Source organism: Hemitrygon akajei, chromosome 18, assembly GCF_048418815.1.
Source record: "Hemitrygon akajei chromosome 18, sHemAka1.3, whole genome shotgun sequence".
Classification (NCBI taxonomy): domain Eukaryota; kingdom Metazoa; phylum Chordata; class Chondrichthyes; order Myliobatiformes; family Dasyatidae; genus Hemitrygon; species Hemitrygon akajei.
Window position 1 is genome coordinate 69,299,180 of NC_133141.1, and position 26,812 is coordinate 69,325,991.

General features: G+C 41.9%; 1 protein-coding gene across 1 annotated transcript in view; it reads right to left on the reverse strand.

Annotated features, from left to right (window-relative positions):
- Positions 1-15,547, reverse strand: part of LOC140741506 (rho GTPase-activating protein 23-like) — a 252,070-nt gene extending 236,523 nt beyond the window's left edge. The window contains 1 exon segment of the mRNA XM_073071782.1: positions 14,905-15,547. Within this exon segment, the coding sequence (XP_072927883.1) occupies positions 14,905-15,285 (381 nt within the window). The 5' untranslated portion in view covers positions 15,286-15,547.
- Positions 15,548-26,812: the final 11,265 nt, after the last annotated feature.

Consider the following 26,812-nt stretch of genomic DNA (forward strand, 5'->3'; position numbering starts at 1 on the left):
TGTAGAAGGCTCTAGGAGTTACAGAAAAAGTGCAGAACAACAATCTATCGTTTAGGCTGGAGAAATAGTGAATGTGTTATTTCCCGCCCTCAAGCAATGCTCCACATGTAATACAGAGAGAAGTGGACAGCATTGTTCTAGAAGCAACCATTGTTGGGTAATCTCAGAAACACACAGCTTTAACAACAGAATACAATGGAAATACCCAGGCTAGGAAGCAACCTCTACAGAGAGACCAATGGGGAAAAATAAACAAAAGTCAGAAAATAATTCCTGATGAAGGGTCTCAGCCTGAAACATCAACTGTTTACTTTTCATAGATGCTGCCTGACCTGCTGAGTTCCTTAGCATTTTACGTGTGTTGAGCTGGATTTCCAGCATCTGCAGAATCTCTTATATTTTCATACAGCATTGAGGACATCTTCAAAAGGTGATGCCTCAAAAAGGTGGCATCCATCATTAAGGACCCCCATCATCCAGGACATGCCTTGTTCTCATTGCTACCATCAGGGAGGAGGTACAGGAGCCTGAAGACACACGCAACGATTCAGGAACAGCTTCTTCCCCTCTGCCATCAGGGAGGAGGTACAGGAGCCTGAAGACACACACTCAGCGATTCAGGAACAGCTTCTTCCCCTCTGCCATCAGGGAGGAGGTACAGGAGCCTGAAGACACACACTCAGCGATTCAGGAACAGCTTCTTCCCCTCTGCCATCAGGGAGGAGGTACAGGAGCCTGAAGGCACACACTCAATGATTCAGGAACAGCTTCTTCCCCTCTGCCATCAGGGAGGAGGTACAGGAGCCTGAAGACACACACTCAACGATTCAGGAACAGCTTCTTCCCCTCTGCCATCAGGGAGGAGGTACAGGAGCCTGAAGACACACACTCAGCGATTCAGGAACAGCTTCTTCCCCTCTGCCATCAGGGAGGAGGTACAGGAGCCTGAAGACACACACTCAGCGATTCAGGAACAGCTTCTTCCCCTCTGCCATCGGGGAGGAGGTACAGGAGCCTGAGGACACACACGCAACGATTCAGGAACAGCTTCTTCCCCTCTGCCATCAGGGAGGAGGTACAGGAGCCTGAAGACACACACTCAGCATTTTAGGAACAGCTTCTTCCCCTCTGCCATCAGACCTCCGAACAGACAATACACCAACCCATGAATACTTCACTATTTTTGCTCTCTTTTGCATTTCTTATTTAAGTTACATTGTTTTCATATTTCTCACTAACTTACAATATTTTATGTATTGTACTGTACTGTTACTGCAAAATAAATTTTATGCCATTCACTCAGTTACATGCAGTTACATTATAACATCTCTGAACATCTATCCTGGGCCCAATATATCGATGCAATTACAAACACAGTGGGTATATTTCATTAGAAGTTAAAGCAGAATTGGTATGTCACCAAAGACACTCACAAGTTTCTACACATATACAGAGAGCAATCTAACTGGCTGCATCACCATCTGGTATGGAGGGGCCACTGCACAGGATCGGAAACTCCGCCAGCTCCATGATGGGCACTGGCCTCCCAAGCATCCATCATTTAAGATCCCATCACCCAGGATATGCCCTTTTCTCATTTCTACCATCAGGGAGGGGGTACAGGAGCCTGAAGACACACACTCAACGATTCAGGAACAGCTTCTTCCCCTCTGCCATCAGGGAGGAGGTACAGGAGCCTGAAGACACACACTCAGCGATTCAGGAACAGCTTCTTCCCCTCTGCCATCAGGGAGGAGGTACAGGAGCCTGAAGACACACACTCAGCGATTCAGGAACAGCTTCTTCCCCTCTGCCATCAGGGAGGAGGTACAGGAGCCTGAAGACACACACTCAGCGATTCAGGAACAGCTTCTTCCCCTCTGCCATCAGGGAGGAGGTACAGGAGCCTGAAGACACACACTCAGCGATTCAGGAACAGCTTCTTCCCCTCTGCCATCAGGGAGGAGGTACAGGAGCCTGAAGGCACACACTCAGCAATTCAGGAACAGCTTCTTCCCCTCTGCCATCAGGGAGGAGGTACAGGAGCCTGAAGGCACCCACTCAACGATTCAGGAACAGCTTCTTCCCCTCTGCCATCAGGGAGGAGGTACAGGAGCCTGAAGACACACACTCAACGATTCAGGAACAGCTTCTTCCTCTCTGCCATCAGGGAGGAGGTACAGGAGCCTGAAGACACACACTCAGCGATTCAGGAACAGCTTCTTCCCCTCTGCCATCAGGGAGGAGGTACAGGAGCCTGAAGACACACACTCAACGATTCAGGAACAGCTTCTTCCCCTCTGCCATCAGGGAGGAGGTACAGGAGCCTGAAGACACACACTCAACGATTCAGGAACAGCTTCTTCCCCTCTGCCATCAGGGAGGAGGTACAGGAGCCTGAAGACACACACTCAGCGATTCAGGAACAGCTTCTTCCCCTCTGCCATCAGGGAGGAGGTACAGGAGCCTGAAGACACACACTCAACGATTCAGGAACAGCTTCTTCCCCTCTACCATCAGGGAGGAGGTACAGGAGCCTGAAGACACACACTCAGCGATTCAGGAACAGCTTCTTCCCCTCTGCCATCAGGGAGGAGGTACAGGAGCCTGAAGACACACACTCAACGATTCAGGAACAGCTTCTTCCGCTCTGGCATCAGATTTCTGAATGGACATTGAAACCTCAGTATTTTCCCCTCTTTTTATGTAGTACTTATTTGATTTATTTTTATATTTACTTATTGTAATTTACAGTTTTTATTACCATGTATTGCAATGTACTGCTGCTGAAAAACAACAAATTTCACGATATTGGTCAGTGATATTAAACCTGGTTTTGATTCTGATTTTGATTCTAATGGAGGAGATATGTAGGTGAGGACTCCATCAATCACAGTGGAACAGTGGGTGAGGCGGTGCCTATTTCCTGGAAAGGTCTGTTTAATGTGGTGGTGGTACTGATTGACGGAGGGTCTGAAGATTTATTAGTCACAGCTGAGCCGTCTAGAAGAGATGCAAATTGGAGCAGATGTAAATGCCAGGAAAAGAATGAGAACAGATGATAAGGTGAAAATAAACTGCTGGAATCATACATGAGATATATGCTGGGGTTAGTAAATTGTGTGGGGTGCTCTGTTGGTACTGGAAGCATGGCAACAATCGTGGGCTGTCCCCAGCATATCCTCAAACTGGGTTAGTCATTTACATTTGGCTGTATGTTTCAATGTACATGTGACAATTCTTTATTCTGTAAAACTCCACTATGAACAGTCCCAAGCCTGGTCATCTCTCCCTGCTTAGCCATAAATTAAACAGAATTTCAGAGTTAGTTAACCGTCAACCACACAATAAAGACCAGGATAGGACAAACACAACGAATTAATGGGCACTACAGAATGTTGTAACTCCATCGTGGACAGTCCCAAGCCCAGCTGAGAAATGAGGAGGGTTGGGCATGCGGCCAGCAACCCCATCTTGTAAAAACACAAGAGCTACAGAAACACTGACAGAAGCTCCAAAGACCTCATCCCTGGGAGAGGAAGGATCTTTGTCTCGAAGACATATGAAGTCATGTGGTGAAAGCGGAAGCCTTCTATTGGGCCAGGACAGATGACTCTGGCAAGCTACTGTCGGCAGCCTATGCTTTAGTAGGCATGATAGGTTTAAGAAGAAGAATTCTTTAAAACATTGCAGTTACAGAGAATTTAAATTAATAGGAAAAGAATTCCAGAAAGGCCTAGCAACACAGGCAGCATCTGTGGAGAACGAAAAGCTGAGTCAACAGGACAGGTTGGTAACCTTTCAGCAGGAATGGCATGCTCCAATACAAACTGGAAAAGCTGATTTTCTGAATTTACTGAATTCATTGGTGGGATGTGAAGGTTAACCTGCCCAGTTAAAGGCTCCCCCTCACCATCTCACCTACTGTCCCACTGTGCTGTTCTTGGGCTAAGTTAAAGTTGTGTAAGAGAGGTCAGAGTGGGTGTGGGATGCACAAGTGAAATGACTGGCAGCTCAGGCTCACCACTACAACGTGAATGGCAGTTTCTCCAAAGTGGTAGCAGATAGCAGTTCCAGTGATTACCATTCAGGGTTCAATTCCCACCATTGCTGTAAGGAGTTTGTACGTTTTCCCCATGACCGTTTGGAATTGCTCCGGGTGCTCTGGTTTCCTCCCACATTCCAAAGACGTACTGTTAGGATTAGTCAGTTGTGGGCATATTGAAAGTCTCAGAAGTCCTTGATTTTTGTCAGATATATTAATGGTTTAGACCTAACAGTGGAGGCACAGTAATAAATAGATGATATGAAAATCACTATGCAGCAGTCAAAGACAAAGCAAGCTATACAAAGCTACCGGGGTGGTCTGGTCGGTTGGGGAAGAAAGTGGTAAATATAATTTAACCTAGTTAAGGCAGCTAAATTGATATATTTGAGGAGATGCAATAAGAACGTGTGCTACAAATGGCAGTAACATGAGTATTATAGAGGGGTAAAAAAGATCTTTGGAGTGTATTAACACAGATCCTTGAAGATAGCAAATCAGACCACAAGACATAGCAGCAGAATTAGACATTTGGCTCATTGAGTCTGCTCCGCTATTCCATCATAGCTGATTTATTATTCTTCAAAACCTTATTTTCCTGCCTTCTCCCTGTAACATTTGACGCCCTTGCTAATCAAGAACTTATCAACCTCCACTTTAAATATACCCAATGACTTGGCTTCCACAGCAATCTGTGGCAACGAATTCCACAGATTCACTACCCTCTGGCTAAAGAAATTCCTCCTCAACTCTGTTCTAAAGGGATGTCTTTCTATTCAGGCTGTACCTTCTGGTCCTAGACTACCCCACTATAAGAAACACCTTCTCCTTGTCCATTCTATCTAGGCCTTTCAATATCCAATAGGTTTCAATGAAATTCCGCTCCCACCACCTGCCCCAACCCATTCTTATAAACTCTAGGGAATACAGGCTTAGGGAGATGCAATGAGATGTATGGAATAAATGGCAGGAAAATTAGTGTTATGGAGGAAAAAAAGATCTTAGGAGTCTATTTACACAGATCCTTAAAGTTAGCAAAACAAATCAGTCAAGTGGTTACGTAGGTATTTAGGATATTTTCCTTATTAAATAAGGTAATGGAGGGAGAAGGGGATATACCGGAACTGTATACAACACTTGCAACAGCATAGATACAGGAAAGATGTGATTTTACTAGAAAGGATGAAGCAGAGATTTACATGGATGCCATCAGAAGTTGAAAAGTGTGTCCATGAGGATAAGCTTGTTGCAGAGAACAGGTGAACCCAAATGCAGGACACTGGTATGGAGATAGAGTTGGGATGCAGACAAGGGTGTGAGCGTGGCTGGAGTTGAACGGCAAACAGGAGAATGAATGGAAAGGCAGGCGGCAGGCAATCCTTTATCTTGACACAGAGCGTTGCTGAGCTGAACAGCAAACGGAAAGGCAGGCGGCAGGCAATACTTATCTTGACACGGTGAGACAGAGTTACACAAGCAAACCTCGGTACTGAAATAAAACTTAGAATACATAATCCTAAACGGCCAGGAACGTGAATTACCACACTGGCTGAAACAACGATGTGGCAATGAGTGGATACAAAGCCGGGGTATTTATGCTGCAGGTTTAGATGAGAATCAAGTGTCATAATCAAGGAGCCCGGGAGAACATGAGGAAAAGGGAATTAGGAGAATATGAGGAATTAACAGTCGGGACCATGACAAAGCTAGCATCATTGGAACAGTGGAGGCAGAGTGGAGATTTAATGGAACTGCATACAATTTAAAGACAAGACAGAGTAAACAGAGGCAGGGTATTTCCCTTGCTGGTGCTGGTTCAAAACCATAAGGGATAGATTTAAAGCAATTTAAATATAAAAATTAGAGGAAAAATAAGGAAAAGCTCTTTCATCCAGATTGGCATTAGATATTTAAAACTCATTAGAGATTTAAAACTCATTCAAAGTTCAAATTTCAAAATAAATTTATTATCCAAGTACATATGTGTCACCATTTACGACCTTGAGATTCATTTCCTTGCAGGCATTCACAGTAGAACAAAGAAATACAACAGAATCAATGAGAAACTACAGACAAGCAAAGGCTGACAAACAAGTGCATAAGAAGCCAAACCACAAATTCTAAATTTGCTGAAATATTCTTCCAGTAAATTTAAAGAATCTCAAAGTTCAAAGTAGATATATTATCAAAGTACATATGTCACCATATTCAGCTCTGAGATTTGTTCTCCTATGGGCATATTCAATAAATCCAACAACCAGAACAGAATCAATGAAAGATCACAACAGGACAGACAACCAGTGTGCAAAAGGCAACTAACTGTGCAAATACAACAAGAAATAATAATAATAAATAATTAATCAATAAATGTTGAGAATGTGAAATGAAGTTTTCCCCTTTGGTTCAAGAGCCTGATGGTTGAGGGGTGATAACTGTTCCTGAACCTGGTGGTGTGGTCCTGAGGCTCCTGTACCTCCTTCCTGATGGCAGTGGTGAGAAGAGAGCATGCCCTGGGTGGTGGGGGTCCTTGATGCTGGATACTGCTTCCCTGCAACCCTGTTTCAAGTAGATGGAGAGGGCTTTGCCCATGATGGACTGGACCATATTCACTAGCTTTTGTAGAATTTTCCATGCAAGGAAAAAGGCAAAGATGGCATTGTAGTTGCATTTTTCAATGGCTTGAAATGCATGTCATTAAGCATTCAACATCAATCATTGCTACCTAGTGTACCATGAATAGTACTATAGTCCAAGACCTCAATCTTCAATAACCTTTTCCTTAACCAATCACAGGTTTCATTGCAGTAATGGTGATTTCACCAATCCCAGACATTAATCAGCAGCATGGCTTACACAGGACCCTAAGCATTTTCAAGGATCCCTACCATGGTTCCCATATAATCTTTGACCCTCTATCATCAGGCAGAACGTTCCATAGCATTAGGACAAATACTCTTAGGATGAGAAACAGATTCTTCCCCCAGGCCATGAAACTGCTGAACTTCCTGCCACCACCCAGGTCTCATCACTTATGAAGCATCAGTAATGTTATATTGCTAACGGTTTAATTTATGTAGTAAATGCACTTTATGCTAAATGTCAGTTTTCTGGAATACATTTTATTATTTGTTAACTTATTTGTGGTAATGTATTGTGTGTGAGTTATATGCATTGTGTTATGCACCTAGATTCGGAGGAACGCTGTTTCATTAGGTGGTATACATGTTTACAGCTGAATTATAATAAATTTGAACTTGATCTCATCATTCACCAAGAGGTAGTTCGTAACATATGGGAAGAGGCTCAGTTTTCTGGGCTCTCGTCACTGAACAGGATGAGATCAGTAAAGGACCTTGGTCTCATGGATGTTAAGCATACGAGCCATCTTCCCTAATGCCTCGGTGAATAAGGTGGCAAGGTCTTGAACTCAGGCTCCATATCCAGCCAAACACTAGTGTAGTCCGCACACAGGAGTATGATTACTGAGGTTTGGTTGTCAGTAGTTTAGACTACAGTCACCACAGGTTGAAATGTTTCCCATTAACTACCATGACTTCAAATTCCATAGTTACTGAATCAGCCTGTGATTCAGATTTTATTTTTAAATTGGAAAATTATATATATATATGGCCTTCTTTCTCACGAATTGTTTGGAGACTCAGTCAGAACAGAAAGAAAATTCGGAAAGCTCTGCAGTGTTTAACTTAGATCCCAAGTCTCACATTAAGTTGAGTGCCAGCACCAAATAGTACAAAGCAGCAGATATTAAATATGATACCACATGAACTTACAAGTTAATTTGTCAACAACCCTTTAACAACGTCAGTTAGTCCTGTAGAACAAGTATATTTTTCTCCTTTTTCAAAATCGATTATTCATGTGCTTAGTGCCGACACAGTTTTGTGAGGTACATTTGCCAAAGACTTACTCCTTCATAAAACTGATTTAAATATTTACTGCAGAACCACAAAATACACACTCAGTGGCCACTTTATTAGGTACACTAGTACACCTGCTTGTTAATGCAAGTATCTAATCAGCCAATCACATGGCAGCAACCCTGGTCAAGCGGTTCAGTTGTTGTTCAGACCAAACATCAGAATGGAGAAGAAAAATCTGTCTTAAGTGACTATGGCCATGGAATGATTGTTGGTGACAGATGGGGTGCTTCAGTAACTCAGAAACTCCTGATCTCCTAGGATTTTCATACACAACAGTCTCTAGAATTTACAGAGGATGGTGAGAGAAACAAAAAAAAATCCAGTGAGTGGCAGTTCTGTGGGCAAAAGTGTCTTGTTAATGAGAGAGGTCAGAGGAGAATGGCCAGACTGGTTCAAGCTGACAGGAAGACGACAGTCATTCAAATAACCACGCATTACAACAGTAGTGTGCAGAAGAGTGTCTCTAATCCACAACATATTAGAAGTGGATGGGCTACAGCAGCGGAAGGCCACGAACATACACTCAGTGGCTACTGTATTAGATACAGGAGGTCCCCAAAAAAGAGGCCACTGAGTGAATTGTTTACTTTTCCCGTCGTTTGGTTCATGTACTTAGTGTTTACACAATCCTGTGAGGTACATTTGTCAAAGAGCTGCTCTAAATTAATTTAGTTATTTACTGCAGAACACTGAAATATACATTAATTTCATCAAAATCAAATATTGTCAATTAAGACTTGCTCAGACTTAAATATTACATCCAGTTTGTATTCTGCAGACATTTATAACACTATACCATAAGACATAGGTACTGAATTAGGCCATTCGGCTCATCGAGTCTGCTCCATCATTCCATCATGGCTGATTTATTAACCCTCTTTATCCCATTCCCCTCCCTTCTCCCAATAACCTCTGACACTCTTATTAACCAAGAACAACTACCAACCTCCACATTAAATATACCCATTGACTTGGCCTGCACAGCCATCCGTGGCTAGGAATTCCACAGTTTTCCCACCCTCTGGGAAAAAGAAGTATTTCCTCATCTCTGTTCTAAATGGACATCCCTCGATTCTGAGGCTGTGCCCTCTGGTCCAAGACATCCCTCAATGATAGAAAACATTCTCTCCACATTCACCCTATCTAGCTTTTTCAACATTTGATAGATTTCAATGAGATTCTTCCTTCTGAACTCCAGCAAATACAGGCCCAGAGCCATCAAACATTCCTCATATGTTAACCCTTTCATTCTTGTGAACCTCTTCTGGAACTTCTCCAATGCTAGCACATCTTTTCTTAGACAAGGGGCCCAAACTGCTCACAATACTCCAAATGCAGTTTGATCAATCCCTTATACAGCCTCAGCATTACACCTTTACTTTTGTATTCTAGTCCTCTCGAATGAATGTTAACATTGTATTTGCCTTCCTTACCACCGATTCAACCTGCAAGTTAATCTTTAGGGAATCCTGCATTAGGATACCCAAGTCCCTTTGCACCTCTAATTTTTGCAGTTTCTCCCTTTTTAGAAATTAGCCATTACTTTTATTCCTTCCACCAAAGTGCATGGCCGTGCAATTCCCTACGTTATATTCCTTCTGCCCATCATCCTAATCTGTCTAAATTCTGCTTCCTCAACACAAATCGCCACTCCACCTATCTTCATAATCCACAATCTTAGCCACAAAGCCATCAATTCCTACATCAAAATCATTGAAATATAACATGAAAAGAAGCGGTTCCAACACTGACCCCTGCGACATACAACTAGTCACTGGCTGCCAACCAGAAAAGGCCCCCTTTATTCCCATTCTTTGCCTCCTGCCAATCAGCCGATCTTCTATCCAAGCTAGTATCTTTCCTGTAATACCAAGGGCTCTTATCTTGTTAAGCACCCTCATGCTCAGCACCTTGTCAAAGGCCTTCCGAAAGTCCAAATAAGCAACATTCACCAACTTCCCTTTATCTATCCTGCATGCTATGTCCTCAACGAATTCCAATAGATTTGTCAGTCAAGATTTCCCCTTGAAGAAACCATGCTGACTTTGGCCTATTTAACCATGTGCCTCCAAGTACCCCGAAAATTCATCCTTAATAATAAACTGCAACACCTTTCAAACCACTGTAGTCAGGCTAACTGGCCTATAATTTTTTTTCTTCAAAGAGTCATATTTTAGAGGTTTAACGTTTTCTTACATTTTAATTCAGAGAGATTATCCGACTACATATGAGAGGAATCAATACAGAGAGGTTTTTTTCTCTGATTATGGAAGGAGAGCGAATGATAATAAAGAACAGGAAAGCACAATCTTGAAATGAAAACAAAACCATTTTGCAGAGAAATCAGGAAGGATTTTTAAAATTCAAAGTTCAAAGTAAAGTTCTAAGTAAATTTTATTATCAAAGTACATATACGTCACCATATACAACCCTGAGATTCACTTTCTTGTGGGCATTCTCAATAAATCTATAGAATAATAACAGTAACAGAATCAATGAAAGATTGCCCAACCAGGGTGCTCATCCAGAGAGCAGAAGACAACAATTTGTGAAATAATAACAATAATAAATAAATAAGCAATAAATATCATGAACATGAGACAAAGGGTCCTTGAAAGCAAGCCTATTGGTTGTGGGAACATTTCAATGATGGGGCAAGTGAAGTTAAGTGAAGTTTTCCCTCTAGTACAAGAACCTGATGGCTGAGGGGTAATAACTGTTCCCGAAACTGGTGGTGTGAGTCATGTGCCTTCTTCCTGATGGCAGCAGAGAGAAAAGAGCACATCCTGGGTGGTGGGGCTCCCTGATGATGATTGCTGCTTTCCTGCAATAGCATTTCATGTAGTGTGCTTAATGATGGGGAGGGCTTTACTCCATGATGGACTGGGCTATACCACTTCTTTTTAGAAGACTTTCCATTCAATAGGCATTGATGCTTCCATACCAGCCTGTGATTTTTACCTCCTACATGAAGGGTAATGGAAAACTCAAACACTGTCCTCCATAGGTGGCACATTGTCATTGTTAGACAGAGGCACCAATACTTATGATGCACAGACAGACAGAAGATACAGATCATGCATAATCCAAGTGACTGGTAAACTCAAAGTGCTGAAAGAACTATTACTATTACTGTTCTTCTGAAGCTAATACATAAACCAACCAAGATTCCACACAGTGCATGTTTGCATTCCACCACTATGCAGCAAGGTCATTCTTGTGATCTAATCTCAGAACAAATAGTACAAGAACCTACGCTTTAGACTAAATACCATCCTAAGATTGCTGTTTTGAACACAAATTGATTGCAATCCTCATCTGTAAAGAAATCAAGAATTTAAGCCAGAATTTAAAGCCGCAGAGCATAAGACAATAAGGGGAGATTTATAAGAGGTATACATTGAGTGACAGGGTGAGATACATCTCTACCAAAGGAGGTGAAAGGCACTCCTTCTGTCCGCTAGCCTGTAGGTCATCCTTGGGCAAGGTGTAGCACCTGCTCGCCCCCCCCCCCCCCCCCCCGATTAGATCAGGAGATCAGGATCACATGAAGCCATGGGAGCAGGTGGTGGATGGTTGTATGAGCAGCTGGTGCAGATCACCAGTCCTGGTTATGTGACCACTAATGCCAAGTAGACATTCTCTGAAGAGTATTGATAAAGCCAAACCACTTCTGAAAAGAAAAGAATAGCCTTATTTCACTCAACCTTTCCTCACGTTCAAGAGTAGCAAGAATGGGCAAGCTAGATTGAGCTCTTGAAACACAACTCAGAATTATCCTCTATCTCAAGCCCATACTGTAAGTAGTTAAAGGAAATGACTTTGTCCAACATCTTTTTTCCAGTAAATGATAATGAAAATAAATTCATTTAAGCCTGTATGGATCTGGTTTTCCATTAAGGATTTCCATCTTTGGAGAAGAGCCATTGTAGTGAAAATCCAATGTAAATGCAATTAAGCATGTTAGCACAATTAGTGGTAATTGATAGCTCTAGGATATATTTCAGGAAAGTAAAGAAATGTAACTAAAAGGCAGATTCCAGATTACACGCACCATCTGCTTCCTGATCTATGGACAAATTAACGAAATAAAGACTTTTTTAAAACAAAATCCATAGCTACTGTCAGACTTTAATTCATTAATATGAAGAGGGCAAGAACATGAAAAATAAACAAATTAGAAAGGAAAATATGGTTACTAAACAGATTGCAGACTGCTATTCCTGATGCCATATGAAACAATTCTGTCATACCATTTTGTAAGATCTAGTTACAGAGGCTGTCATTAGAGGCTTGGCCTATTGAGAAAATGAGTGCAAATTCCACCACACAGTTTGAGAAAACCAAATTCAGTTCAGAAAATCTGGAACCAGATACTGGCATCAGTAAATTGTGCTCAAATACTTTACATATTACATTAAAAATAGCATTGAGGTTGTTGGTGGAGAGAAGTGTGCTACTTGATAAGGTTGAAGGAGGTACAGCAGCCTTAGGTCCCATGCCACCAGATTCAGGAACCTTCGACCATCAGAGTCCTGAACCAGTCCAGATAACAACATTCACTTCAACCCTGAACGGATTCCACAACCTACAGTCTCACTTTCAGACTCTATAACTCATGGTCTCAGTATTATTTATTTACTATTTATTTGTTCATTTATGATTTATTCATTATTATTATTATTATTGTATTTTTATTTTTTCTCAGCTCAAGCTGGTAAAACCTGAGGTACAGGCATAGTCAAGCACACTCATTTCTCAATTGCTCAGAACTTTTGGACTATTCTGGTGGGGTTTAGTATTGTGGCTTTCTGAAGATTTACATGAATATTGTTGAGTAGCTCTAATTGTTTAATGCTATTGTGTAGTTACTTTGGGATGGTGCCAGTTGTAGACAATACTATTGGGACAATATATACCCTGTTCATGTTCCATAGTCTTTCAATTTCCTCTTTTAATTCGGCATATTTCTGTTGTTTTTCACTTATTGATTTCTGTATGTTATGTGTGTTTGGAATGGTTTCACCTATTAAGTAAGTTGATTTTGCTTGTTTATCCTATAATATTATATCCAGATGGTTATTATGGATTTTCCTATCAGTTGTAATATAATTTGTAGGACTCTGACTCTACAACTGGATCAGGCTTGCATTCATGGTAAGGTATGGTTTCTTTTGAGTTTGTATCTTAAAGCAGGATTTTGATGAATGAAGTTTGCCACTTGATTGTGCCTGTATACGTAATCAGATTGAGTTAAACTGCTGCAGGATCCTGTAATGTGTTGGATTGTTTCTGATCTGTCCTGGCAAATTTCAGCATTTATTGTCTTGAAACGTTGGTCTTTTATGATGTATTTTGATCATTTATTGTGTTAACAACCTGGTCCTGTACCCTTCTGTTTCTGGGAAGAGTTTTCCAACTCTGGGCCAACTGTTCAATACTTCCTTATTGACATCCAGTCTGCTCAGATCATGGGGACGTCTTCCATGCTCTTCCATTGGTAAACTTTTTCTCCTGTAGTGAAAATTTCTTTTTTTTGAGTTGTGCTTTCATTTAAGTTTAGTAGTGTGTACTTCATAGCAGAACTGCATATGCTCGTTTGGAGTACTGAGAATATATACACTCACTGGCTATTTTATTAGGTACATCTGTACACCTGGTCATTAATACAAATATCTAATCAGCCAATCATCTGGCAGCAACTCAATGTATAAAAGCATGCAGACATGGTCAAGAAGTTCAGTTGTTCAGACAAACATCATGGGAATAATTGTTGGTGCCAGATGGGGTGGTTTGAGTTTCTCAGAAACTCTTGATCTCCTAGGATTATCATGCAAAATAGTCTGTAGAGATGACAGAGAATGGTGCAACAACCAAACAAAACATGCACTGAGCAGCAGCTCTGTAGTTGAAAATGCTTTGTTAATGAGAGAGGTCGGAGGAGAATGGTCAGACTGGTCCAAGCTTACAGGAAGGTGACAGTAACTCAAAGAACCTCGCATTACAACAGTGATGTGCAAAAGAGCATCTCTAAAAGCACAAAATGTTGAACCTTGAATTGAATGGACTACAGCAGCAGAACACCATGAATATACACTCAGTGGCCACTTTACTAAGTAAAGGAGGTACTGAGTGTAGGTATAGTTTTTAATAATAACCATAATTTCAATAATATACTAACAAGTCTGTTTTACATGCTAGTTTTAATAGGAAAAGCACATCTTTTCTTAGATAAGGGGCTCAAAACTGCTCACCATATTCCAATTGTGGTCTGACCAATGCATTATAAACCTCAGCCTTACGTCCTTGTTTTTATATTCCAGTCTTCTCGAAACGAATGCTAACATAGCATTTGCCTTCCTTACTATCCACTCAACCTGCAAGTTAAACCTTAGGGAATCCTGCACTAGGACACCCAAGTCCGTTTTCACCTCTGATTTCTGAATTTGCTCTCCATTTAGAAAATAGCCTGTTTTCCTTCAACTAAAGTGCATGATTATACACTTCCCTACACTGTATTCCATCTGCCACTTCTTTGCCCATTCTCCCATTCTGTCCAAGTCCATTCTGCCTCCTCAACACTGCCTGCCCCTCTACCTCTTTGTATCGCCCGCAAACCTGGTCATCAGTTTTGTTACCAATGTACAAAAGGCACTAATGGCATGTTAACTCGTCCTGAAATGGGATGTCAATAACACTGGAGAGCAGCTGCAAAACTAAAGTTTAAGGAAGTTTCACGAAGTATTGTTATTACAACCTGTTTGTACTGACAAGAATTTGTGTGCATTTATCATCCATTAAAGGTTTCCTGAGGCAATGCAGAATCCAGGAAATTAAATCCGGCTGCATCCACTTTTTCTCCTACACAATACACATAACAAGTAAAGAGTTCACAGCTTTTTGAATCAAACACTTTACCAGCAACTCTTCCTCCTCGTCCCAAACAGGAAAACTGTGGTTTCTTTTGACAGCTGAGATATCATTGTCCCTCTCCTTCCGGGGGTTTAGCTCCAAGGTCACATTTCTCAGGGCAGCCAGCCAAATACAACGGGGCTCAGGAGAACTACAGTCAATCCCCACCGGCCTTTCCCAGTTCCAGTGTCTGTAGACGAAGCCTGGGCTGCGGGCTGTTTTCCCAGCACTGGACATGCTTTCGCTGATCACTCCTGCGCCCGTTTCTCCGCTTACTTCAGCCTGACTTGAAGAATAGCTTCTAATCCACTTCAAGTTAATTGTTTCAGATCTAGCTGTCATTAGTCCAAGAAGCGTGTTGCTTTCTTGCATCCATTGACAACACATTACAGTTCATATATCAGAGTGAACGTTCGTCCCGTATCTGAATCAACATCTTTACCCTTCCTCATTTCTCTCATTCACTTTGAACAATGAACCCAAACGTATTCCAAAGATGGTTAAAAGTTACGCCGAGGGGCATAGCTACAGGCAGCCAGGCACAAAATCTTCAACTGGAATGTCAGACGCTCGAAGACAAACTGAAAGAGCAGACACCTCCTTATCCACAGCATGCTGTGGACCGGCAGCTGTCCTGGGTTGTGAGTCCCAGCCACTGACCTTCGACCCAAGTCACCAGCTGACATCTGCAGCAGACGATTGGAAGTTTTACACTGCTGTAAATTCCATCACACGACTGTGCAAAGTGAGTAAACTACACAGTGAGATATGCTCAACTACTTTTTTAATCTTCTGTGAGCTCCACTGCTTTCTTTTTAAATAAACATATGATGTCACGTCGCTGCACAAAGTTCCCTTTCAAAGCCGAGATGAGCTAATTGGTTAAAAGACAATCAGACTCACTTGCAGCTCTGTCGTGTTTTCTGGGTTAACCATTTATCATCTGAAACATACCTCTATTTGGCCTAAATGATCAAAGTAAATTTATTATCAAAGTACGTATATGTCACCATCTACAACCCTGAGAATCATTTGCTTGTGGGCATTCACAGCAGATACAAAGAAGTACAATAGAATCTATGTAAAGCCACACAAGGACAAACAATGAATGTGTAAAAGAAGACAAACTGCAAATACAAAATAAATAAGTTTTTCCCCTGAGCCATTTTCCAGAGCAACTCTCTAAGCCCACTATGGTTTTGTCTAACTTTAAAACCACTCTCTAATTTAATGAATCGGATGATATTAAATCAGAAACAACCAAATACTTTAACACACCTTCTCTACGTTGACAATTTGAAATCATACGCTCATCATCAGTAAAGCTAAAGCAATTAATTAAAATAGTAGAGCTATTTTGTAAAGATATAAACATAAACTTTGGACTGGATAAATGCAGAACATTAAACATAAAGGAAGGTGGAATGGAGCTAATAGAATACACACCAGAGCAGCAGGATACAATACAACTGATGGGTGAATATGGAACATATCAGTGTCTGGATTATCAACAAGCAAAGAAAATCAATCATAGTGTGATAAAGGGAAAACTTTTGAAAGGATTTACTTCAAGGCTTAAGAGAATCTGCCAAACAGAGCCCAATAGTAAAAATATAACAAAGGCAATAAACATTTTTGTTATACCCATATAAACCATGGGTCAGAATTTCAGAAACCTATCTGGAAAATTTACAGACAAAAAAAATGAAAATACAAATGTTGGAAAACACAATGTACACTCAAGCACACTTAGATTAACACTACTTAGTACAAAAGAAGGAAGGGGAATAACAGACATAAAAAATTTATACACCAATCAGATAAAATTTCTAAGGATATATTTCCATCAACGAAAACAGGATTCAGCACTTCATGCAAACATATGCAATTCTGATAAGAAGTACACACTGTTAAACTTATATGAAAGCACAACTCAGAAAAATGAAGATATTATCACCACAGAAGAAAAAGTTAACCAGTGGAAGAGCATGGCCCTCCATGGAAGACATCCCCATGATCTGAGGAGACGAGACGTCAACAAAGCATTGAATGCCTGGCTCAGAGATGGACACCTCTTCCCAGAAACAGAGGGAAAATCCTGGCATTGTGGACAATGTTCCTCTCCCTCTGCACGCCACCTTGGCTGAACAGAGGAGCACTTTTAGTAATAGAACTAAGACAACTGTGCTGCTCCAAAGAGCATTATATGAGGTCATTCTTACCCTCGGCCATTAGGCTCTATAATGAGTCAACCTATAACGAAGGAAGTGATGACCCCCTCCTGTTAGACTGTTTGTGATAACTTACTTTTTATTCTTTCTTTCTTCTCTTCTAATATTTGAAGCAGTTTAACTCAATCTGATTACTTACACAGGCACAATCAAGTAGGAAGCATCAGTCACCAAATTTTGCTTTAAGATAAAAACTTATAAAAGACACAATACCTTACTATAAATACAAGCCTGAAGCAGTTTTAGAGTCAAAGTCCTACGAACTATACAAAATATACAATTAAGCCTACACAGCAGTAGTCATGAAAATCTCCAGAGAGCCACAATACTACGCACTAGTCGTAAAGTACCTAGCAATTGAGAAATGAGTGTGCTTGGCTATGCCTGTACCTCAGGTTTTACAAGCTTGAGCTGAGAAAAAAATAAAAATAATAATAAATTAGTAATAATATTGAGGACAAAATCCTTGAAAGTGAGTCCATAGGTTGTGGAATCAGTTCAGTGTTGAGACGACTGAAGTTATCCATGTTGGTTCAGGAACCTGATGGCTGAGGAGTAATAACTGTTCCTGTTATATACAGTACTATGTAAAAATATTAGGCACATATACACGTATATAGCCAGAGTGCCTAAGACCTTTGCACAGTACTGTAGTGATTTCATGTAATGCACTGTACTGCTGCCACAAAAAAAAACAAATTTCATGACATATGTGAGTGATGATAAACCTGATTCTGATGTGGGTCTCTGTTGTGGACTGAGAGTGGGAAGGGGGCAGGGAGAGGGGAATCATGGTTCAGAAGAGGGGAAGGGAGAGGGGAGGGAGCAGGAAGCACCACAAAGACATTCTGTAATGATCAATAAACCAATTGTTCGGAATCAAATTACCTTGCCTGGTGTCTCAAGGTTGCGTATGCATGCACCCTCACCACCACCTTCCCCCACACCCCACCCGACACTCCTTCTCACCCACCTGTCCCACAGCCCTCCTGCGGCACTCCAGCCTGGCCATTCCCAACATTCTTTACTCTCGCCAGATTTACAAACTCATTGTCCACTCCACATTGTCAAATACGGTACTATGCAAAAGTCGTAGGCACCCTAGCTATATATATATGCCTAAGACTTTGCACAGTACTGTAGTTGCTTTTTTAATGTACTAAACTGTACTACTTCAACAAAATAACACATTTCACCATTCTGATTCTGTTTATGACCCTTCCTTTAGCACCTTCTCTTCATGGGATGTGGATAATTGATAACACTGCTTGTGATCACATTAATTATAAACATAAGACCAACACAACACAACGTAAATAGTGCCTATTCTGATACTTTAGATAAGAGTTCTAAACTCGAGACCAGCCTTAGAAATCTGCACAACTCAATTAATAAATGTCTTAGCACAAATCAAGTTAACAAACTCTTTCCTGAAGACAGGTAAGAAAATATTTGAGTATTCAGTATAAAATACTTAGCTTTTTTTTTGCCTAGCCTTCAGCTGCAAGTTTCAAGAAGCCTATGATTCAAATGCTTAGCAATATTCACACTAATACTACTATAATTAAGGGATACGCTGAAACCAACAATCTACTTTCACATACTGCAATTAAATAAAGAAGTCAACAAATTCCTGACAAGTTTGCTTTCCCCACCTCTTGGAATTTCGCTTTCCCACCCCTTGACTCAAACACACTTACCCACAGAAAACTCACACCCATCTAAGCGTATTTAGATGGCAATTTTCACAATAAGGACTTTCAATGCTGGAGAAATACTGGAGAAACACACAAAATGCTGGAGAAACTCAGCAGGTCAGGCAGCATCTATGGAGAGGAATAAAGAGCCTATGTTTTGGGCCAAGACCCTTCATCAGGGCTGGAAAAGAAGGAGGCAGCAGGCAGAATCTTCTGGCCGGAACATAGCATGCCCACACCTTGCTAACCCTAACCCTAACTGTAAAGCTTTGGACTGTGGTAGAAAACCAGAGCACCCAGAAGAAACCCACACAGTCATAGAGAGAATGTACAAACTCGTAACAGTGTGGAAAATTGAACCCCTATTTTACAGATGGTACACTAATAGTGTTCCTCTAATCCCTAGGCTATAATGCCGCCTCTACATTACAGTTTGTTTCCACACTGAGTGACACTATGACTCCCTTCGCATTCCCCGGCTATAGATGAAAATCATCAAAATAAAAACCAAAAACATCAGAGTCCTGGTGAAGCGTCTTAGCCTGAAATGTTGATCGTTTATTCCTCTTCATAGATACTGCTGAGTTCCTTCAGCGTTTTGTGTGTGTTACTCTGGATTTCCAGCACCTGCAGAATCTCTAGTGTTTATGTTGCCTCAATGTTGTAAAAACAATGGAGCTGGTTGTGTACTACAGGAGAAATGGAGACAGGCTCACCCCTATTGACATCAATGGATCTGGAGTTGAGAGGGTGAACAGCTTTAAATTCCTCGGTATACGCTTCACTGAGGATTTTACGTGGTCTGTACATACCGTCTGTGTGGCAAAAAAAGCACAACAGCACCTCTTCCACCTCAGACGGTTGAAAAAGTTTGGTATGGATCCCCAAATCCTAAGGACTTTCTATAGGGGCACAATTAAGAGCATCCTGACGGGCTGCATCACTGCCTGGCATGGGAACTGTACTTCCCTCAATCGCAGAACTCTACAGAGCGTGGTGTGGACAGCCCAGCACATCTGTAGATGGGAACATCCCACTATTCAGGACATTTACAGAGACAGGTGTGTAAAAAGGACCCAAAGGATCACTGGGGACCCAAGTCACCCCAACCACAAACTGTTCCAGCTGCTACCATCCGGGAAACAGTACCACAGCATAAAAGCCAGGACCAACAGGCTCCGGGACAGCTTCTTCCACCAGGCCATCAGACTGATTAATTCACGCTCATATGTATTTCTATGTTATATTGACTGTCCTGTTGTACATACTATTTATTACAAATTACTATAAATTGCACATTGCACATTTAGACGAAGACGTAATGTAAAGATTTTTACTCTTTGTGTTTGTGAAAAATGTAGGTAATAATGTCAATTCAATTCAATTATGGCTTTCAAATCCTAATACGAACAAGAGTAAAGATCATTTATATACCCAAGGAATTAACTGTCCATACTCGCTGCTACTTGTACCTATAACACTTGTTTTATAAGTTTTTTCTAGTGCTACATTGAACAGAGGGGGCTGGAGAATTACCGGTAACTGCTGAACAAATGAGAAATAAGGTAGTCAGTGGCCCAACAATCTGTCAAAGTTCAAAGATAATTTATCATCACGGTACATATATAATCACCACATACAATGCTAAGATTTATTTTCTTGCAGGCATACTCAGTAAATTGATAATAGAATAATAATCATAATAGAATCAATGAAAAATCACGTAACTAGAGTGATCAACAAGAGTGCAGAAGACAACAAGCTGTGCAAGTACAAAAAGAAAGAAAGAATAAGCAATAAATATGGAGAACATGAGATGAAGAGTCCTTGAAAGTGAGTCCATAGGCTGTGGGAACATTTGAATGATGGGGCAAGTGAAGCTGAATGAAGTTATCTCCTTTTGTTCAAGAGCCTGATGGTTGAGGGGTAATAACTCAACCATCAGGCTCTTGAACCTGGTGGTGTGGGTCCTGAGGATCGTGTATCTTTTCCCTGATGGTAGTAGCGGGAAGAGAGCATGATGTGGGTGGTGAGGGATCTGATGATGGATGCTGCTTTCCCATCACGATGTAAAATTAATAAAATATTTGTTATTGTTATATGAAACCAATAGGTGATGCCCCAAAATAGCAGCACTATCATTAAGGACCACCTGCCACCATTATAGGCCAGTTAGCCTAACCTCAGTGGTGGGAAAGTGTTGGAGTCTATTATTAAGGATAAGGTTTTGGGGTACTTGGAGACTAATGATAAATAAGTCAAAGTCAGCATGGTTTTTGTAAAGGAAAATCTTGCCTGACAAATTTGTTGGAGTTCTTTGAGGAAGTAACAAGCAGGGTGGACAAAGGAGAGGCAGTGTATGTCACTGACTTGGATTTTCAGAAGGCATTTGATAAGGTGCCAGGCTACTTAACAAGATAAAATCCTATAGCATTACAGGAAAGATGCTGGCATGGACAGAGGAATGGCTGACAGGCAGAAGGTAGCGAGTGGGAGTAAAAGGGGCTGCCAGTGACTAGTGGTGTTCCTCTGGGGTCAGTATTGGGACCGCTACTTTTCATGTTTTTTGTCAATGATTTGGATAATGGAATTGATGGCTTTGTGGCAAAGTTTGCGGATGATACAAAGATAGGTGGAGGAGTAGGTAGTGCTGAGGAAGCAATGTGATTGCAGCAGGACTGAGACAAATTGAAAGAATGGGCAAAATAGTGGCAGATGGAATACAGTGTTGGGAAACGTATGACAATGCATTTTGGTAAAGGGACAATAGTGCGTAATATTATCTAAATGGGGAGAAGTTTCGAACATCAGAGGTACAGAGGGACTTAGGAGTCCTCGTGCAAGACTCAGAAAGTTAATTTACAGATTGAGTCTGTGGTAAAGAAGGCAAATGTAATGTTGGCATTTATTTCAAGGGGAATAGAATATAAAAGCAAGGAGATAATGCTGAGCCTTTATAAGGCACTATGCAGGCTGCACTTGGGAGTACTGTCAACAGTTTTGGGCCCCATATCTCAGACAAGATACGTTGTCATCAGGGAGAGTCCAAAGGAGGTTCACGAGGATGATTCTGGGAATGAAGGGGTTAACGTATCAGGGACATTTGGCAGCTTTGGGCCTGTACTCATTGGAATTTACAAGAATGCGGGGAGAAGCTTGTTGAAACTTACTGAATGTTGAAAGGACTAGGTAGGGTGAATGTGGAAAGGATATTTTCTATGGTGGAGGTATCCAGAACTGGAGGGTGCAGCCTCAAAACTGAATTGAATTGAATTGAATTCTTTTAGAACAGAGGTAAGGAGAATTTTTTTTTGCCAGCGAGTAGTGAATCTGTGGGATTTTCTGCTACAGACTGCAGCGGAGGCCAAGTCCGTGGGTATATGTAAGGTGGAAGTTGATTGTTTCCTGATTGGTCAGGGCATCAAAGGATATGGTGAGAGGGCAGGTGTATGGGGTTGAGTGGGATCCGGGATCAGCCATGATGGAATGCCAGAGCAGACTCAATGGGCTGAATGGCCTAATTCTGCCCCTAAGTCTTATGGTCTTATGGACATGCCCTCATCTCATTACTACCTGCAGGGAGGAGGTACAGGAGTCTGAGGACACACACTCAACAATTCAGGAACAGCTTCTTCCCCTCTGCCATAAGATTTTTGAATGGATAATGAACCATGAACACTACTCACTATCTTTGCTCTCTCTTTGCGCTACTTGTTTAATTTAGTTCTTTAATATATTACTCATATTGCAATTGATAGTATATTTATGTACCGCACTGTACTGCTGCCACAAAATAACAAATTTCATGGCATACGTCAGTGATACTGATAAAAAGTCATCTCATCCTTCACTACTTCCCATCGTAGTTCCAACACCACAATGTTGGAGCTTTCACCTTTGTAACTATTGTTTGTGTGATTTTAGGTGACCCTTTAAATTTTGAAAGTCTTTGCTATTTTTATGTTCTTAGTGCTCTAGTGCTGTTTATCTTTTACATGCATGCAAGAAAATGGTGATTAGTTACAGGACGATGTCAGATCTGCTTGTTGTCACAGCTGCACCTTTTAGGACAGTTTCACAATGACAACGATATCTCCTTCATTAACAAAAAGACTCAACAGAGGATGTACTTCTTGAAGCGACTGGTAAAACTCCATCTTCCCCAGAATATACTCGTGCAATTCTACATTGTCATCGTAGAGAGCATCCTCACATCAGCCATTACTGTCTGTCATAATAAAGTGGCTTCCAGTTAAGTGGGACACTAGTTAATTCAGGCAGCCATTCATTTGGGACACCTCGTAAAGAGTTTGAAGTTCAAAGTAAAATTTAGTATCAGAGAACATACATGTCACCACACACAACCCTGAGATTCTTTTTCTGCAGGCTTACTTAGCAAATCTATAGAACAGTAATTGTAAACTATAAACATCAGGAATGGTTAACTGCAAATAAACTGTGCAAATGCAGACATAAATACTTTGCATAAAATAACAACATAACAGAGTCCTTAAATGAGTGTAGCTATCTCCTTTTGTTCAAGAGCCTGATGGCTGAGGGATAATAACTGTTCTTGAACCTGGTGGTGCGAGTCCTGAGGCACAATGAGAAAAGAGCATGGCCTGGGTGGTGAGGATCTTTGATGATTGATGCTGCTTTTCTACGGCAACATTTCATATGCTCAATGGTTGGAAGAGTTTTACCCATGATGTACTGGACTGAATCCACTTCCTTTTGTAGAATTTTCCACTCAGAAGCATTGGTGTTCCCATACCAGGCTGTAATGCAGCCAGTCAGCACACTTCCCACCACACATCTATAGAAGTTTCAAGGTTTTCGATGACATGCCGAACCTCCACAGACTCATGAGGAAATAGAGGCACTGTTGTGCTTTCTCAGTGTAACGCGCTGTAATGTTTCATGCTAATATAATGGCTTCTCTGTAGCAGCAGTGTTTGGGTTATGACTAGAGATAAGGGGACTTTGGAATGTGCGCTGGCCAATGACAGTAGATGGTTTTCTTTCTGAGCAAAGGTTTTGTGGTCTTTTGTTCAACAAAACTGTATGCCACAGGCCCTCGGTGGTTGGCCACATTGTCTACCTATAATTTCAGCCTGAAGTACCGGACGGGAAGCAGGAACATTGATGCTGATGTTTTGTCCCAACAGGCGCATGAGAGCCTGGACAAGGGCGAGAAGTGGGAGAGTGTTCCTGCCCCGGGGGTGAAGGCCATGTGTCAGTTTGACATTTGCCGTGTTGCTGGCATCAGGATCTATTGACAGGAAATCCATACACACCAGGTCCAGGGGCCCCGCACTCTGCAAGTGGGACAAGGGAGCTGCCTGCGTAGGCAGTGTCTTCCGCCATATGCATCGAATGCATGACTTGCAGTATTCTTCAACCTCCGACTTCATTCGGGGCCAGTAAAACCGGTTTCTGAGCAATCCATAGGTCTTCTCAACCCCCAAATGTCCAGAATCATCATGAAATGACTTCAACACAATCCTCCGATACTTCTCCGGCAGAACCAGCTGGCAACACCGGGGTCGGTCCGGGGGTGACGTGATCTGGTATACAATCTGGTTCCACAACTCCAACCAAGGCCATTCTCAGTAATGGAAACCATTATATTAGCATGAAAAATTACAGTGCATTAATTTGCAATAATATTTATATGATGGGTTTGGGACAGGTCCTCTGAGATAGTGACACCCAGGAATTTAAAGTTACTGACCCTCTCCACCTCTGATCTTCTGACGACTACTGGCTCATGGACCTCTGGTTTCCCTCTCCTTGGTTCCTTGGTCTTACTGACATTGAGTGAGAGGTTGTTGTTATGACACCACTCAGACAAGTTTTCAATCTGTATGTTGTATGCTGAATCCTGTATGCTGATTCATCACCCTCTTTGATACAGCCCACAACAGTGGTGTTGTCAGCAAACGTATATGGCATTGGAGCTGTGCTTAGCCACACAATCATAGGTGTAAAGCGAGTAGAGCGGGGGGCTGTACACTTCCCTGCGATGCTCCTGTACCGATGGAGATTGTGGAGAAGATGTTTTTGCCAATCTGAGCTGACTGGGGTCTACAAGTGAGGAAATCCAAGATCCAATTGCACAAAGGGGTATTAAGGCTTAGGTTTTAGAGTTTACTGATTAGAGTACAGTTACAGTTTAGAGGGGACGATGGTGTTAAAGGCTGAGTTGTAATCAATAAAGAGCATCCTGATGTATGCATCTTTGCTGTCCAGATGTTCCAGGGTTGTGTGAAGAGCCAACGAGATAGCATCTACTGTAGACCATTGCTTCAGTAGGCAAACTGGAGCAGATCCAAGTCACCATTCAGACAGGAACAAACGTGCTTCAACATCAGCCTCTCAAAACACTTCATCGCTGTCGATGTAAGTGCCACCGGGTGACAGTCATTTAGACAGGTTTCCACTCTTCTTGGGCACCGGTACAATCAAGGCCTGCTTGACGCAAGTGGATACCACACACCGCCAGAGTGAGAGATTGAAGATATCCATGAACACACCAGCCAGTTGGTCGGCACAGGTTTTCAGTACTCTGCTAGGTACCCCATCGAGACTGGATGCTTTCCTTGGATTCACTCTCTTGAAGGCATTGACTAGAGGATCATCGGGAGACAGGGGGTGCATGATAGTTCCTCTCTGTTCTGGTGGTCAAAGTGAGCATAGAAGGCATTGAGCTCATCTGGAAGCGAAGCATTGCTGTCCCATATTGTCCCATGTCCCATGTCGCAAGATTTAACTTTGTGGGAGGTTATGGCATTTAAACCCTGCCACAGTTGCCAATCATCCCTTGAGAATTTCAGTCCAGTCCGGAATCTCCACTTCGCCTGTGAGATGGCTTTCCAGCAATCATACCTGCACCTCTTGTAGCATTCTTGATCTACAGACTTGAATGCCTCTGATCTGGCTCTCAGCAGATTCCAGATTTCATTGTTCATCCAGGGCTCGTGATGGAGGGGAGACCCTAAATGATTTTGTGGGGACACACTCATCCACTGCTGTTTTAATAAGGTCTGTAATGATCCTGGTGTAGTCATACAGGTCCCCAGATGAGTTCTTGAACACAGCCCAGTCCACTGACTCGAGGCAATCCTGTAACCGTTCCTCTGCCTTCCGCGACCACCTCTTGGCTGTCTTGATCTCTGCAGCCTTGTTCTTTAGGCTCCATCTGTATGCAGGTAGCAGTACAGCCAAATAATCTGACTTGCCAAAATGTGGTCTCGGGAAGGAACGACAGGCATTTCATATCGTAGTGTAGCAATGGTCTACTGTGTTGGGACCTCTGGTGCAACAGGTCACGTGCTGGTGATAATTGGGCAGTGCTTTCTTCAAACAGGCCTGGTTGAAGTCGCTGACTATAATTTGAAATGCCATTTCTTATTTATAGACAGCATCGTGCAGTTCAGTTTTGCGAGTGCTTGCTTATAATTGGCTGCTGGTGGTACATAAGCTGTGGTTAGGATCTCGGATGAGAACTTTTGAGGCAAATAGAATAGTGTACATTTAATTGTTAAGTTGTTTTAAGTCAGGGGAACAAGAAGTCGACATAACCCCAACGCAAGTACACCAACGAGAATTGACTGAAAAGCATATGATGCCACCTCTTTCCTTAACAGAATTTGAGGTTTGATTCCGAAAATCATAAAACCTTCTGGTCAGACAGCTGTGTCCAGCGTGTTCGTTGTTAACCAAATCTCAATGCAACAAACAAATGAGATCTGCCTGATCTGCCTCTGATACAACAGCTTTGCCCTGAGATCGTCAATCTTATTTTCAAGCGCTAACAAGATGGTAGGCAGAGGAGGACTCATCCCTCTACGCTTCAGCCTGGTTTGAATCCCATCTCTCCTGCTGCGTTTTCGGCCTTGGCTTTGGCGTTGACACTTAAAAGCGCCACACTTTAAGGATCTACATTTACCTGTTCCACATTTAACCATCGAATGTGAGATCTGA